General features: G+C 41.3%; 2 protein-coding genes across 4 annotated transcripts in view; one reads left to right on the top strand and one right to left on the bottom strand.

The window, feature by feature from the left end:
• Window positions 1-403: 403 nt before the first annotated feature.
• LOC110520442 (calsequestrin-1) lies at window positions 404-13,083 on the top strand. 2 transcript variants are annotated; one of them, XM_021597762.3, is made up of 11 exons: window positions 404-1,031; window positions 5,507-5,591; window positions 5,747-5,847; window positions 5,940-6,051; window positions 6,771-6,844; window positions 7,212-7,342; window positions 7,454-7,499; window positions 8,563-8,617; window positions 10,391-10,491; window positions 10,593-10,667; window positions 10,797-13,083. In XM_021597762.3, the coding sequence occupies exons 1-11, from the start codon at window positions 789-791 to the stop codon at window positions 11,052-11,054; spliced, it is 1,281 nt and encodes a 426-aa protein (XP_021453437.3). In that variant the 5' UTR covers window positions 404-788; the 3' UTR covers window positions 11,055-13,083. The 2 variants fall into 2 exon arrangements, with proteins under 2 accessions (XP_021453437.3, XP_090086337.1); XM_090230211.1 differs by lacking the exon at window positions 404-1,031 and adding an exon at window positions 2,152-2,367 and having other exon boundaries at window positions 10,797-11,087.
• LOC110520441 (vang-like protein 1) overlaps window positions 12,148-14,570 on the bottom strand; it is a 46,585-nt gene continuing 44,162 nt past the window's right edge. For both annotated transcript variants that reach the window (XM_021597761.3, XM_090230210.1), the window contains one exon: window positions 12,148-14,560. In XM_021597761.3, the coding sequence (XP_021453436.3) occupies window positions 14,300-14,560 (261 nt within the window). In that variant the 3' untranslated portion in view covers window positions 12,148-14,299. The remainder of the gene's footprint in view (window positions 14,561-14,570) is intronic.

Here is a 14,570-nt window from a genome sequence, read left to right as displayed (position 1 = left end):
ATATTCTAGTTGCCATTAGGCAACCTGTTAGTGCTGTCCATTAGCCTGTCACTACATTAGCATCTATTAACTTCTATTAACACTGGATATTGTGGTGTGGGACACTGTTAGCATAATTCTAACCTGTTGGGAATAACCAGTTTACACCCCTGGGCACTGCTCAGGAGGCTCTTTTTATGCTCATGGTAACTAACCCAATCTACACTATGACAGCTAGAACTTTAGACATGTAGTCCTCAGATTACTATCACCCAAATCTCCTCATTCCTTCCAACATGCCAAATAGAGACATCATAGTGTGAGCAGAGAGCTGAGGCCCAGTGTAAAAACCCACTATCTCCGGTTGTCCTTTCTCTCTCTTTCCTATTTATTTTTAGCACCTAAACAACTGGTCTCCTAAAAATGGGCCTGTGTGGGGTGGGCAGGGGGAGAGGGGTGCTGCTATGTACGGTATCCAGCCCCCCAGCGTGCTCCAGGCCTGTCAGGGCTGTTCTTTCCCTTTGTCTCGGCAGGAGAGAGGGAGCAAAACAGGGAGAGAGAGGGTCTCTGGTTCCTGAACAAGCGTTAGGCATCAGAGGGCGGCTTGGAAGGAAACTCAAGGAGATTTGTACTATAATTGAAGGGCAACCTGTTATTCTCCACCTGTCTTTCTATTGTTGTTTTAAAAATTATTTTAACATTTTGGAGAGTTTGTTTTCTGTCCTAAGCCTAAGCGCTCTTGTAGAGGTCATAACTGGTGAAGGTTACTCTGTGATTCTCTGGGTGCCTGGTCATTCCTAACTCAGACCATGCGTTCTCTGTGGCTGCTTCTGATCCTGTGCCTGTCCCTGTCCCTGGCGCCCCTCGTCCAGACCGAGAAGGGCCTGGAGTTCCCTCGCTATGACGGAAACGACAGGGTCATCAACATCAATGACAAGAACTACAAGAAGGCTATGAAGAAGTACAGCATTCTCTGTCTGCTGTACCACAAACCCATCCCTGACGGCAAGGAGCTGCAGAAACAACACCAGATGACTGAGATGGTGCTGGAGGTAAGCTTGATGAGAATGAGGAAGAGGAAGAAGAGGAGGAGGGGAGGAAAAGGGAGATGGTGGGGGAGGAGTATGTGGGAGAGGAGAAAAATATGAGGATGAGGAGGAGGAGTAGAAAGAGATGAGGAGGTGATGAAAGAGGAGGAGGAGGAGAAAGAGATGAGGAGGAGAAAGAGATGAGGAGGAGAAAGAGATGAGGAGGAGAAAGAGATGAAGAGGAAGAGAAAGAGATGGAGGAGAAAGAGATGATGAGGAAAAATAGATGAGGAGGAGTTGAAATAGATGAGGAGGAGGAGAAAGAGATGAGGAGGAGGAGGAGAAAGAGATGAGGAGGAGGAGAAAGAGAAAGAGATGAAGAGGAGGAGGAGGAGGATGAGGAGGAGGAGGAGGAAGAGAAAGAGATGAGGAGAAAGAGATGGTGGGTAGGGGAGAAAGGGGAGAGTCACTAGGGAGGGGGAACACCTGGGCTGGACTGAGGTGATTTAACAGTCTGGGGTCACCGGGTCACCTAGACCTACAGTATTACTCCATAAATCATTTACAGTACCAAGACATTACAGTGTTCCAATGGGCACGTAGCTCACAACTTACCGAGGGGTTTGCTGACTGGGGTTAAAGGAAGAATAAAGAGGTATAAAGGGTTCACACTCCAAAACATGTTGCATAAAGTGTACTTCATTACATGTCACTGTGAATGAAAAACATCACCTGCTTGTTGTTGTTTACAAATGCTGTGTTCAATGACAGACCTACACACTGAAGAAGGCTGTAATTCCGAAACATCTGTGTATGCTATCCCTGATGCAGTAAAACAGATTTAACATAGAATAATGAAGTAAGCAATATGCAACATATTTTGGTTTGCGAACCCATTACACCTCTTTAGTTGCCTGTATTGGCGGGTTTTACACACCAGCCAAGCTTCTGGGAGAGCACGATGGTTATCTTTTGATTAGTTAAAGGAAAAATACACTAAAAAACTATATTTTGGTATTTTTTTATTCACAGTCCCAAAATGTTTTGCATGTCAACAGTCAAGTTTTCAAGATTTTGGACTTTCAAGAAGCAAAGTGACACTTCCCACATCATCATAATTATGTTTTTTTTGTTGCATCATCCTGATGATGTGGCATGTGAAACTATTGCCGCGTTCACAGGCTAGTCGCAACTCTGACATTTCTGACTTTCTAATTAGTTGAACGCGGCATTTGCTTCTTGAAATTCCAACATCTTGAAAACTTGATCGCTGACATCCAAAACATTTTAGGACTGTATCAACAGTGGACTAATTAAATAAATACCAAAATACAGTTTTTGAGGGGAGATTTCCTTTAATGTGAGTATACAAAACATTATGAACACCTGCTCTTTCCATGACAAAGATGATGTGGTGATCCCTTATTAATGTAAGTTGTTAAATCCACTTCAATCAGTGTAAATGAAGGGGAGGAGACAAGTTTTAGAATCATTTTTAAGCCTTGAGACAATCAAGACATGGATTGTGTATGTGTGCCATTCAGAGGGTGAATGGGCAAGACAAAATATTTGAGTGCCTTTGAACGCGGTATGGTAGTAGGTGCCAGTTGCACTGGTTTGTGTAAAAAACGGCAACGCTGCTGGGTTTTCCACCCTCAACAGGTTTCTCGTGTCTGTCTGTCTGTCTGTCTGTCTGTCTGTCTGTCTGTCTGTCTGTCTGTCTGTCTGTCTGTCTGTTGAGAGTGAGTGTATGAGAGTGAGCGTGTGCGAGAGAGAGGCTGCCCAGTTCTGTCAGTTAAGGTTATTTCTGTTAATTCATTCTCCACTTCACTCCCGTTGTAATGTATGTCATTCACCCTAGCTCTCTGCCACAGGCAGAAATAGGACTGGCACTCATGCAGTGTATGTTATTGAGCTATACATGTGAAGGGCATTGCAGTGTCTGTCTCTCTCCCTGTTTTGCTTTGAAATTTAAGATACTATATCAATTAAAATGTTTTTGAATAGCTATGGGGTTAGCTAATTGATTATAGCATTTCATGATGCCCTATGACTGCATCTACAGTCTAATGTGCTATGAATATGTTTCTAATATAATCAGCACGTCATAAGAAGCTACTTCAAGTAAAGTGTCAGTGTAGTATCCTACTGCAACAGTGTGATATCTGAGCTGTGACAGTGGACTACAGTGGACTGCTTTAGCCTAAGTTCTTCTCCCTAGCTGTCCTGTGCTCCTCATGGCTTGTGTTAGAGTGTGATGTGCAGCAGGTAATCTGAGACCAGTTTCCCACTTCTGATAATAGCCCCAGATATTTAACTCACCACAGGTGGGTAAGTTGACTATGTTTGCATAGTAAACTTACACACAGCATAGTCAATTTACAGACAGCCCTGACACAAACACTTACCCCACAGACATGCCACTAGGGGTCTTATCACAGGCCCCAAATCCAGAACAAATTCAAGAAAACATACAGTATTATATTGAGCCATGATTGCGTGGAACTCCCATCTCTGACTGCTCAAATGTACATCAAACCTGTTCAAAAAACAAACAGCTAAACCAATATCTCACCGCACAACGCCTCTCCCTTATTTGACCTATATATTTTGTGTGTATATGCTGATATGTAGGCTGTGTGTGACACTTTACATTTATGCAGTTCTGACCTTGAGATGTTCTTGTCCATTAATGTTCTGTATTATTTAATGTTTCATGTTTTGTGTGGACCCCAGGAAGAGTAGCTGATGCTATAGCAAAAGCTAATGGGGATCCTAATAAAATACCCCAAAATACTGCACTAGGGTTAGGGTCCAGGGTAATCATAATTAACTGTACTTGCTCTTTTGCTTCACTAAAATATATCTGTATAAGATTACCATATCTGGGTTCTAAATGTATTTAGGGTATTTAAATTACTTTCAAAGACATTTGGAAGTAAGTATTTAGGTATGTTGTTGCTGAAAACATAAATAGTTGAATATTGGCATTTATTTCAAATTACTCAAATACACAGTATTTATAACAACTATTAAAATACTCCCATGCATTTGAACCAGGTCTGTTGGCAATTTGAAAATAATGTTTTTGGAAATACTTAAAAAAAATAGTCTTTGTATAGGAAATTATTTGAAAATACTTTCAAATACTTCCAAAATAACAAATATCTACATAACAAATAATCAAGTACACATGTATTAAAACCCAGGTCCGGAGATTACATCCATGTTGCATTATTTTATAAGACGCTTACAGAGTGAGATTTGTTTGAAGAGTCCACAACCTATCTGATCTTTTTTTCATCACTCTGTCAATGTATCATTGACATAATGTATCTCATGCTTGGACAAAGGCTACTTGTTTGATGTTGCATGTACTCTAAATTGTAGTTTTCTGTCTGTGTTCATTGGTTTTGGTTTGCTAGAAGTTGAGAGGTACACAGTACAGCATATCCCTTTTAAGGTGTGTACAGTTTTGCTGAGCTGCAAAAAATGCAATGCCTTTTTCTTGTCTATAACTAATGCATATATATATATTCTATATAGCTTCTATATTTTTTTTTTCAAACATGATGTTCAAAGCCCTAAATGATCAGCTGTCACCGTATCATCTGGATAAAGACAGACAAATCAGTGTTCCCCTCCTGATATTTCTGTCAGTCAGGTATTCTTAGGAGCCCCAGTTTTACCCCTGTCAGAGCTCAAGGCCTTGACTGACATAGCCTCACCTAATTGAGACCACAATGGCAGCAGCATTCTGGCTTGTATGTACAGTACATGTAGAGCTGTGCACTTCTAGTCATTCTAGAACTGTCTCCCTCTGTGTGTGTGTCGCCTTTGGGCTTTTCTGTTCTCTGGACCGTTATCTACTCAATAACATCACCCCAATTAAGGCTCATCTCAGTCCTGTCTGTCCCAGTGCCGACTTACAGTCGCAGATTGTGCATGTGACTGTGTATGTTTGTGTTGTATACGACCAATACAATTTAATTGTATTTAAATTATCGGTCAGCATTGTCTCTCTCTCTCTCTCTCTAGGGTTCTTTCCTAGATATGATTGCTTAAAGTTTAAAAAAGCTTCGATGTTTTGTCAATGCTTCAAACTGGATCACAGTTTGTGAGCACATACAGATGTAGAATCTTAATTTGAACCAGTTTGTTACAGCAGGAAAATAATCATGCAGCAACAGAAAATGTGAATTATTATGTGGATTACATTTAATGGAATTTTTTGGTAGGGGTTCATACATTTTTTGTTAGGGAAAATCAAGTCTGACGTTTTAAAGTGGAAATAACACACTTTAGAAGCCTTTTTAAAACTTAGAATTACACTACAAGTTTGCATTGCCTGCTGTATAGGAAATTTCTCAGCAACAAAAGAGGGATCAAATGAAGATCTTACATCTGTACCAGTAAGGGCAGATGTAAGAATCATTTTGACACTGTTCTAATTTTAGTGTTATGATGATGTTGAAGTAACAGTCTTTTGTCATCTCCAGCTTGCTGCCCAGGTTATGGAGGAAAAGGAGATTGGGTTTGGAATGGTTGACTCCCACGAAGACGTCAAGGTTGCCAAGAAGCTGGGTAAGAAAACCATTAACACATCAGCCTGCACTATAGTTGCCAAAAAGTATGATACTGCATGACTATGAAGCACCAAAAGGCTTTTGTACAGCCTGCAGTGAATGGCTGTAAATAATGATCTGTATGTGACCCCTGAACCCTAAACTATGACCCAGGACTGGTGGAAGAGGGAAGTGTGTACGTGTTCAAGGGAGACCGTATGATTGAGTTTGATGGCCTGCTCTCTGCAGACACCCTGGTGGAGTTCCTACTAGACGTGAGTGACTTGTTGATACTAGGCACAGATCTAGGATCAGCTTGCTGTTGTGTCCCTTTCCCTGTACAACAATCTCTCTCTTCTCTCTCTAGCTGTTGGAGGAGCCCGTGGAGGTGATAGGAAATACTCTGGAGCTGAGGGCCTTCGACAGGATGGAGGAAGACATCCGTCTTATTGGCTACTTCAAAAATGACGAATCAGAATGTGAGTTTATACCAATCTGGCTGTGTTTATGTGTGATGGCAGGGATTGGACTGCTATTGGATGATCCCCAGGGCTTGATAATGACCAGAGCATTTTTAAACCACGGATTTCATTTCAGTCATCTAGCAGATGCTCTTATCAAGGGCGACTTGCAGTAGTGAGTGCAGCCATTTTAATAATTTTTTTCATACTGGTTCGCCATGGGAATCAAACCCACAACCCTGGTGCTGCAAGTGCCATGCTCTATCAACTGAGCTACACGAGCGTCATGATCAATTTTACCCTCCCTCCACAGACAGCTGTGAGGCCCAAATGTTTTCCCATTTATCCTAAGACGCAGCACCGCACTCATGATGAGCACAACGATGGCTGTCTCGCCCCTGACCAACTGTGGGAGCCTAGAACTAGGGGTCAACAGAGTTCAGTTATTTCAGTGCCTGTATGTGTCAACGGCATCTCCTTAAAGGCTAATGATAGCCCAGCTAGCACACACAAGCTAACATATGCTTGGTAACGGCTATGCTAATTGACAGAACCAATCTGGGAATTAGACTTTAATGCTGAAGGTCTACAGCTCTTCACAATGGATAAGAAATGGTGTAGCAGGTGGTTACACAGTAGTACAGCGACTTAAAAATAAGTTAAGTGTCCTCTCTTCCATCACTCACTCCACCAAATGCTCTCCTTTCTCTTCTTCATAAACCTCTGGTCTCCTCCAGACTACCATGCATTCAAGGAGGCTGCAGAGCAGTTCCAGCCCTACATCAGATTCTTCGCTACCTTTGAGAAATCTGTGAGTATACTGACATCCATACCTTGAAATTCTGTTTCTTTGGTCTGTGAGTAGCAGTCCTGTCAGGGCAGGGAGTCCCGATTGGTCTGTGAGTAGGAGTCCTGTCAGGGCAGGGCAGGGGGTCCTGATTGGTCTGTGAGTAGGAGTCCTGTCAGGGCAGGGCAGGGGGTCCTGATTGGTCTGTGAGTAGGGGTCCTGTCAGGGCAGGGGGTCCTGATTGGTCTGTGAGTAGGGGTCCTGTCAGGGCAGGGGATCCTAATTGGTCTGTGAGCAGGGGTCCTGTCAGGGCAGGGGATCCTGATTGGTCTGTGAGTAGGGGTCCTGTCAGCACATGGGGTCCTGATTCAAGGTGCTTGTGGTGTTTAAGGTGGCCAAGGAGCTGACCCTGAAGATGAACGAGGTGGATTTCTACGAGCCCTTCATGGAGGAACCTGTCACTGTCCCTGACAGGCCTAACTCTGAGGAGGAGATCGTGGCCTTCGTCACTGAACACAGGAGGTAAGAAAGGGATCAGTATGGCTGTCAGAACACAGTTATTTCACTCTGATCAGTGCGATTAGTGACACCAAACAGACAGGGTTGTGTAAGATTGTTTGTCTTTGTTTTCAGACCAACACTGAGAAAACTGCGTGCTGAGGACATGTTTGAGACCTGGGTGAGAAGTTGTATTATTTTTCAGTTCAGTTCAAAGCCTCTGAATAGAGAATTACTCAATGTAACATTTTTTAAAATGTTTTTTTTATTTATTTCGCCTTTATTTAACCTGGTAGGCTAGTTGAGAACAAGTTCTCATTTACAACTGCAACCTGGCCAAGATAAAGCAAAGCAGTGTGACACAGACAACAACACAAAGTTACACATGGAATAAACAATAAACAAGCCAATGACACAGTAGAAAAAAAGGAAAGTCTATAGACAGATGATGATGTGCAAGTAGAGATACTGGTGTGCAAAAGAGCAGGAAAGTAAATAAAAACAATATGGGGATGAGGTAGGTAGATTGGGTGGGCTATTTACAGATGGACTATGTACAGCTGCAGCGACCGGTTAGTTGCTCAGATAGCTGATGTTTAAAGTTGGTGAGGGAATTAAGTCTCCAACTTCAGCGATTTTTGCAATTCGTTCCAGTCACTGGCAGCAGAGAACTGGAAGGAAAGGCGGCCAAATTAGGTGTTGGCTTTGAGGATGATCAGTAAGATATACCTGCTGGAGCGTGTGCTACGGTTGGGTGTTGTTATCGTGAGCAGTGAATTGGGATAAGGCGGAGCTTTACCTAGCATAGACTTATAGATGACCTGGAGCCAGTGGGTCTGGTGACGAATATGCAGGGAGGCCCAGCCGACTAGAGCATACAGGTAGCAGTGGTGGGTGGTATAAGGTGATTTGGTAACAAAACGGATGGCACTGTGATAGACTGCATCCAGTTTGCTGAGTAGAGTATTGGAAGATATTTTGTAGATGACATCGCCAAAGTCGAGGATCGGTAGGATAGTCAGTTTTACTAGGTTAAGTTTGGCGGCGTGAGTGAAGGAGGCTTTGTTGCAAAATAGAAAGCCGATTCTAGATTTGATTTTGGATTGGAGATGTTTAATATGAGTCTGGAAGGAGAGTTTACAGTCTAACCAGACAACATACATAGAAGTATTTGATATGCAATCTTGCTTTACTTGCCTTAATCCTCGGACAGCTTCTCATGATGTTGTTTCTGTTATTCTCAGGAGGACGATTTGGAGGGGATCCATGTGGTGGCCTTCGCAGAGGAGGAGGACCCTGGTAAAAGCCATTATATCAATATCATTACCCAATTTTAGCACTGAGCAAGGCAGACATTAGTATAAATAAACTTAGCTCTGCAGTACAGGTTCCCGAGGAGATTAACGTGACATAGCTTTTAAAAGAGCAACCTCATACACATTGCTTCAGAACGTATTCACACCCCTTGACTTTTTTCATATTTTGTTGTGTTTAAACGTGGGATTGGTGGGATTAAAATTGATTTGTCATTTTTTGTCAACAATCAATACAAAATACTCTGTAATGTCAAGGATAAAGAAAAATTATGACAAATATATGTTTTATTAATTAAATATATTTTAATTAGATAACTATTCAATCAACCCCCCTGAGTCAATACATCTTAGAATCACCTATGGCAGCGATTACAGCTGTGAGTGTTTCTGGGTAAATCGCTAAGAGCTTTGCAAACCTGGCCCATTAAACATGTAAAAAACTCTTCTTCTTCTGTCAAGTTGGTTGTTGATCATTGCTGACAGCCATTTTCAAGTCTTACCATATATTTAAGTCAGATTTAAGTCAAAACTGTAACTAGCCACTCTTCATAAGTAACTCCAGTGTATATTTTATGACTTGTGTTGTAGGTTATTGTCCTGCTGAAAGGTGGATTTATCTCCCAGTGTCTGTTGGAAAGCAGACTGAACCAGGTTTACCTCTAGGATTTTGCCAGTGTCTAACTCTTAGCTCTTTTTTTCATTAAAAAAACTCCCTAGTCCTTGCTGATGACAAGCACACCCATAACATGATGCAGCCACCACCATGCTTGAAAATATAAAGAAGGAAAGAAAGGTACTCAGTGATGTGTTGTGTTGGCCCCAAACATAATGCTTTGTATACAGGACTTAAAATACATTTCTTTGCAACCTTTTTTGCAGTATTACTTTAGCGCTTTATTGGAAACAGGATGCATGTTTTGGAATATTTATATTCTGTACAGGCTTCCTTCTCTTCACTGTCATTTAGTGTCAGTACAATGTTGTCAATCCATCCTCACTTTTCACAGCCATTTAACTCTGAAACTGGTTTTAAATCACCATTGGCCTCATTGTGAAATCCCTGAGCGGTTTCCTTCCTCTCAAATCAGTTAGAAAGGATGCCCATATCTTTGTAGTGACTGGGTGTATTGATACACTATCCAAAGTGTAATTCATAACTTCACCATCCTCAAAGGGATATTCATTGTCTGCTTTTTTTTTTACCCATCTACCAATAGGTGCCCTTTGTGAGGCATTGAAAAAGCTCCCTGGTCTTAGTAGTTGAATCTGTGCTTGAAATTTACTGCTCGACTGATGGACCTTACAGATAATTGTATGTGGTGTACAGAGATTGGGTAGTCAATCAAAAATAATGTTCAATACCATTATTGCGCACAGAGTTAGTCCATGCAACTTATTGTCTGACCTGTTAAGCACATTTTTACTCTTTAAGTTATTTAGGCTTGCCATGACAAAGGGGTTGAATAGTTATTGACTTAAGACATTTCAGGTTTAGATTTTTTATTATAAAACATAATTCCACTTTGACATTATGTGTGTGCAGATCACTGACTTAAATTCTAAATGTAATTTTAAATTCAGCCTGTAACACAACAAAATGTGTAAAAAGTCAAGGGGTGTGAATATTTTCTGTAGGCATTGTATCAGTCTCATCTGAACCTGAGAATCACTGAAATGGATCATGGCTTCCAGGAAGTTCAACAAACTTCTCAGGGATTGATAAAACACAGACGAACCTTCTTGATGCGTTGTTCAGATGGTTATGAGTTCCTGGAGCTGTTGAAGGAGGTGGCCAGAGACAATACCCACCACCCTGGTCTCAGCATCATCTGGATCGACCCTGATGACTTCCCCCTGGTGAGCCACACATACAGAGACAGACAGACAGGGCTTAAGGAACTCTTCTACAAGTCCCTACAGTTCTCAGGTCTCACAGTGTGTTCGCCCTCCCTCCTCAGCTGATCCCCTACTGGGAGAAGACCTTCCACGTGGACCTGTTCAAGCCTCAGATCGGAGTGGTCAACGTTACTGATGTAAGTCCCCTAACAGCTCCAGTACAGCATAAGAAATATCTGACAACCTGTCCGGAATTGTGAAACTCAGATCGAACACGTTGGCCCCTGACCTTTGACCTCTCTTTCTCGCTCCCTCCCTCTGGACAGGCTGACAGCATCTGGCTGGAGATAGACGAACAGGACCTGCCCACAGCCCAGGAGCTGGAGGATTGGATAGAGGACGTCCTGTCTGGCAAGGTCAACACCGAGGATGATGATGATGACAACGATGATGATGACGAAGATGACGAAGACGATAACGATGATGATGATGAAGATGACGACGAAGATGATGACGATGATAACGATGATGACGAAGATGATAACGATGACGACGACGACGAAGATGATGACGATGATGAATAATTAAAAAACTACAAATTTGTAATCCAAAATTCATAACATTGTTGTATAGTCTCTTCACTGTACTATGATCAAAGTGAACGAGTTCAGGGAGAGAGGAATAGATCTATATGCTTTTATAAAATATTTTGTACAATGTGTACATCACTAGCCAAAATCAACCTTTCTGCATTAGAAGAAAACCCATCAACAGATTTTGTTTTTCAAGAATCTGATAAAAATACTGTAGATAAACTGAAATCTATCTGAAAGAGAGAAGTAACAAACAGAGATACTTCAGAAAACCCCAAACAGTACTTTCCATCCTTCCCTTAATTCTACTAATTTATAACAATGACTGGCAACCACGACAAATACATCAATCTAACTTTAGTTTGATCAATGAAGTGCTGCTGTACACCATCCTAAACCTCACTGAAGTCACTGAAAAGGTTGGCATCTTTGTGTGCTTTTCTGTGCCCTCTATTATATACTCTGTGTGTAGATAATTGCATTTTAGGTTCTACTTCCTGGATTCAGTGCAAATACACACCTGTCTCTCCCTTTCCCAGGGGCTAGATCTTTGTTATTACTATTGAGACTTTCCAATTTCCACAACACTTTCTCTCCTTTCATCTCCTCCTCCTCTCCATCTCTGTATTCATGTGTGTTTGAGTATGCAACAGCTGCAAAGTGAGATAATATCAGCATTACACACCCAGATGGGAGAGGAAAGCCTATTTAAATGCAAATTCCTCAAGTCTCAATTTCTCTAATATATTCTCTCTCCATGTTTCGTTCTCTTCATCTTTCTGTCTCTTTCCCTCCTTGACTCATTGCTCGTTCTCGCCCTCCTTCCGTGGGCTATTAGAAGAGGAGATGTGTAGTGGCAGGAGAGAGTTCTCAGTGTTCTGTAGGACCAGGGCACAGTAGGGGGAAGGGGGCTTCAGATATTAACTCAATGTCTATACTCAACCTTCATATTACAACCACTAACTCTCTCGCTCGCTCTCTCTCCGCCTTCTCACATACTGTATAGTACACAAGACAAATACACTGCAGCACACACACGCACACACACTTGCGTTCCAAAAATAAGTCATACAGTATGAGAATATGTTGAAAATGTTCATACAAATATTTATTTTACAAATGTGAATCTTGATACAGTTTTTCTAATTCCATATCTGTGATCTTAAAGCAAAAACCTAAGACTGAATTTGTCAGTATGAAATCTAGGGTGGCTGGCGCGCACACACACACACACACACACACACACACACACACACACACATTGCATACAATAACACAAACAAGTTGAGCATACATCATATGTGTTTCAAAACATAGGCACCTTTGTAGTGAAGGATACATAACAGGAGACAAAGGCCCCATTCGAATACTTCCTTTCTCCCTTCCTTGAAGTAGTTGCATATCTGAATTGGTTGTATGAGGGAAAGCATTGGTAGGCAATCTTGCTTTGATCTATCCAACACTTCTGACTTGAGATTACCTCAAGAAAACAAGGAATAAAGGATGAATTCGAACAGTATTCAAACAAAATTCACAACCATGATTTCAACACTATAAAATCCTCAACATTTAACTTTTTAGTGACAACAATGATAATACAATTGCTAACAATTGAATTATCATAGTCTTGAAAAATAAGCACATGTAATAGGGAAGATTTGGATAAAAACAATTCAATATAAAAATAAATAAATACTGTCCACAGATTAGTATAAAAATCCCATAGCAGTGGTAGTACTACTAGTTGTGGCTAGATGGCACTACAGCTTCTGTTGTGAATGTAGAGATCCCTCACTATGAGGAGACTGTTGTCTGCACATCAATACTGAGGAATATACCGTGTCCAATATCCAAATGTTAAAAAAAAAGACAATAGAAATGTATCACCTGGGCCTATTGGAATCAGTTCCAGGACATGTACATATGTGCATGCAGTCCTGGAGATAGACAAGCATTTCACGACACCCACTATAACATATTCTAAATATGTGTATGTGACCAATAAAAAATGGGATATTGATTAGTGGTATCAGATCAGTCAGTCATGTCTGGAACAAAATGCATTACCACAGCTACTTGTTTTCTCTTATATCTGAAGATGGAAAAACTTGAGCCTCAACCTGTTTCACTTAGCTTTAAGGGTTAGGTTCTGTAGAAATGTAATAATAGATTTATTTCATCTAGAGATAAGACACAAATCTATTGCATATGTCTTCTCATTACATGCCAAAAGTATAGAATATGTCTGTATAAATGCTCTCTCTCCCTCCCACCCTGTTTGTTTTCTCAACTGTGAGTTCATGGTTAGAGGACAGTATCTAGCAATAGTCCGCTTTGGGTTTGAGTACAACAGATTCTGACAACCTCTTACAGATATGTCTAGGAATCCTGGGTAGTACAATGACTGAACATAACTGTGGGCAGTCAGACAAGTAAGACACTTATCAATTAAATGGAAATAACCCACACGTTTAAATAAATACAAACACATGTACAATCCATTGGCGGTAAAGACAAGCAGTCTTTACAATGAGACAACTGAACCTGAACTGTTGGTGATTAGGTAGTATTTCATTCATATTAGTAGGGCAGACGATATGAAAATACTCACTGTTGCTATAGCAACCCTAGGGAGGATCCAGAGACAGGTACATGTAGAGCCAGATTGTGTGTAGATGCAGCTTGTACACACACACACACACACACACACACACACACACACACACACACACACACACACACACACACACACACACACACACACACACACACACACACACACACACACACACACACACACACACACACAGAGAACAAAAATGTTGCAGGGATCATCTACAGTGCATAGAAAAAACCTTGACATAATTCAGTGTTCCAGTTTGCCTTAGGACAATAGAAATCAAGAGCATATTGCCCATCTCTTACTATCTCTCTCATCTTCACTGCAAAGGAGCTATATGCTGGGGATCCATAGGGTTTATTAACTATGCTAACACTTCCTCTTGCAATATCCCATGTGCATCTGTTCATAAAAACACATACAATAAAACATTTAAAAATTGCAAAGCTGCCAAAACAATCTTTAGAAAAAACAGTAATTTAAATAATTTAAGAGACACAAAATACCACAATAAGAGCATATCAAAGTAGAAAAGGGTTTAAGAAACATAACACAAAAAACATACCAAAATGGTAAGATACTGTAATTCTAGAATTGCCACAGTTTTCCGTGTCTGTTAGACTGATGTTTCAGATTGGAGACACAGGGTAAACTTGTGTGACTTGGGGTCAACGTACTCCTCGGTCATTCGAATGTAGGGGATGGACTTGACCGTGACCACTAGGCTGAAGTCTAGACACCTAAGGGAGAAGACCATGCCCTCCTTTAGACCGCTGGTGACTGCAGCCTCGCTGACCAAAGTCCACTGATCGGCCATCCAGCGCTCTTGACCGTACTGCAGCGTAGGACCAGGGGACAGGTAGGCCTCCAGGAATGCCTGAACACAC

Source organism: Oncorhynchus mykiss, chromosome 3 (assembly GCF_057628025.1).
Source record: "Oncorhynchus mykiss isolate SJ-2025 chromosome 3, ASM5762802v1, whole genome shotgun sequence".
In the NCBI taxonomy this organism is placed as follows: domain Eukaryota; kingdom Metazoa; phylum Chordata; class Actinopteri; order Salmoniformes; family Salmonidae; genus Oncorhynchus; species Oncorhynchus mykiss.
Note: the sequence above shows the minus strand (reverse complement) of the source record. Positions and strands in the feature narration are given on the sequence as shown.

What these genes read in the sequence shown, in the direction of transcription:
- LOC110520442 (XM_021597762.3), top strand. Translation starts at nt 789, where the DNA reads ATGCGTTCTCTGTGGCTGCTTCTGATCCTGTGCCTGTCCCTGTCCCTG. An exon ending in TGACTGAGATGGTGCTGGAG is followed by an intron (nt 1,032 to 5,506) that starts GTAAGCTTGATG and finishes TGTCATCTCCAG; the next exon opens with CTTGCTGCCCAGGTTATGGA. An exon ending in AGGACATGTTTGAGACCTGG is followed by an intron (nt 7,500 to 8,562) that starts GTGAGAAGTTGT and finishes TGTTATTCTCAG; the next exon opens with GAGGACGATTTGGAGGGGAT.